This window comes from Mesitornis unicolor, unplaced genomic scaffold (assembly GCF_000695765.1).
Source record: "Mesitornis unicolor isolate BGI_N332 unplaced genomic scaffold, ASM69576v1 scaffold10221, whole genome shotgun sequence".
Taxonomy (NCBI): domain Eukaryota; kingdom Metazoa; phylum Chordata; class Aves; order Mesitornithiformes; family Mesitornithidae; genus Mesitornis; species Mesitornis unicolor.
In genome coordinates, this window is record NW_010165776.1 from 126750 (window position 1) to 128276 (window position 1527).

The window sequence follows — 1527 nt, forward strand, 5'->3', positions numbered from 1 at the left end:
AGAGTTATTCTTACAGGGAGCAACACAGCCCCGAGACAAGCCAGCCCTTGTTGAATTACTGGCTCCGAAATAAGAGTTTTCTTTTCCTACTACCACATATTTTGACTATACCAGAATCTATTTTATTTTACTTATTTATCATTTTTCCAGAAACGCTGTCAGAGTGGTTATGGCACTTCCACAGGCTGAGCGGCCTGCGAGCATCACTCTGCTCCCCAGAGACCTGCTGGGCTTGTGTTTTTAATTCAATCCCAAAGCTAAGCCCGACTGGGCTGATGGCATTACAGCTTTGTGGGATGCAGCAGGAGCTGACAGATCCAAAACCACCTAAAATTGAGCATGTGGACTGGCAAAATCAGACCGAGAGAGCACCCAAGATGCTGAGAAGTAGCTGAAGATGCTGTGAGCTGAGCCTGAGACCTCTAATAAAACTGAAAGATTCAGGTGATGCTCTGCTGGGTATCAGCTACACTCAGACATTTGCAATTGAGCAGCAGAAATAAAAAGGGACCTTGCATGAGTCTTTTTTTCTTTCTTGGTTTTTCTCAGAAAAGATCTGAGGTTAGCTCTTGCAGCAAAAAGTATTTAGCACAGGAGCTTATACAGATGAGGTGGGAGCATTTCTGCCAAAATGAAATTCAAATGGCAAATACACTGGCAAAAATGTTTCTCCTTTCTTTACCACCTGTTGTTTCAAAGAATATTGAGAAAGATCTGCTCGGTCCTTTTACACGTTCAACAGTAAAAATTTAAGTTTAGAAACAGGAGCCTGTTTTGGACAGGATTCGACCTGCCAGGGAAGGTCAGTATTGCACATGCGGCTCAGGTTGTCACTCCTACAAGGTTTTAAGCTCCAAGTGAATATTCAGTTCAGTCTCTGAAGCACAAAAACAAAGGGAAATTCCCAAGGGCAAAAATCAAGACCAGAAACTTCAAATCCTAAAAAACAAGCCCTGCCTCTGCCCTTACAGATGAGTCACAGGGAAGTTGAACGGGAGAAAGAAGCTGAATGGGAGGAAGAAGCTGAATACGTTTGAGGCCATGATGTGGAGCTGGATGCTGCTGCCCCAAAATCATCCACATCCCTTTGGTGGGTTGCCCTGGGCTGTGCAAAAAACTTACGTATTCGTCCTGGTTGGGGTCCTGGGACTGAGGGGAGTCGGGGATGGCGGTGTCGCAGTCGGGACTGTAGTGTTCACAGTAATCGAAGGCTGCTCGGGGGTCTGCCACGATCAGGAGCTGCTGGATGTCGCCCTGCGGGAGAGAAACAAGAGAGCATCAGGGAGATGGATGGGAGACTGCACTCAAGCGTATAACCACCACCAAGAAATGAAAAGCAAAGCACTGGGCAGGGCCATCTCCCTGCTCTGGCCACGACGCCTGAGATGAGCCAGGCAAAACCCCTCTGTGTGCAGGGCCGGGTCAAGCAGCTGCATATCTCAGGCTGCTCTGCAAGGTGTGAAGTCACCACGCTTCACGCGGGGTCCCAGATGCAACTTCCCAAAAGATAACCACATCTGAAGAGAG

General features: G+C 47.7%; 1 protein-coding gene across 1 annotated transcript in view; it reads right to left on the reverse strand.

Annotated features, from left to right (window-relative positions):
• Positions 1–1254, reverse strand: part of LOC104548662 (collagen alpha-1(V) chain) — a gene marked incomplete at its 5' end in the record, with an annotated part of 78974 nt that extends 77720 nt beyond the window's left edge. Inside the window, one exon of the mRNA XM_010194747.1 lies at positions 1123–1254. Coding sequence (XP_010193049.1) covers positions 1123–1254 — 132 coding nt within the window. The remainder of the gene's footprint in view (positions 1–1122) is intronic.
• Between the last annotated feature and the right edge of the window lie 273 nt (positions 1255–1527).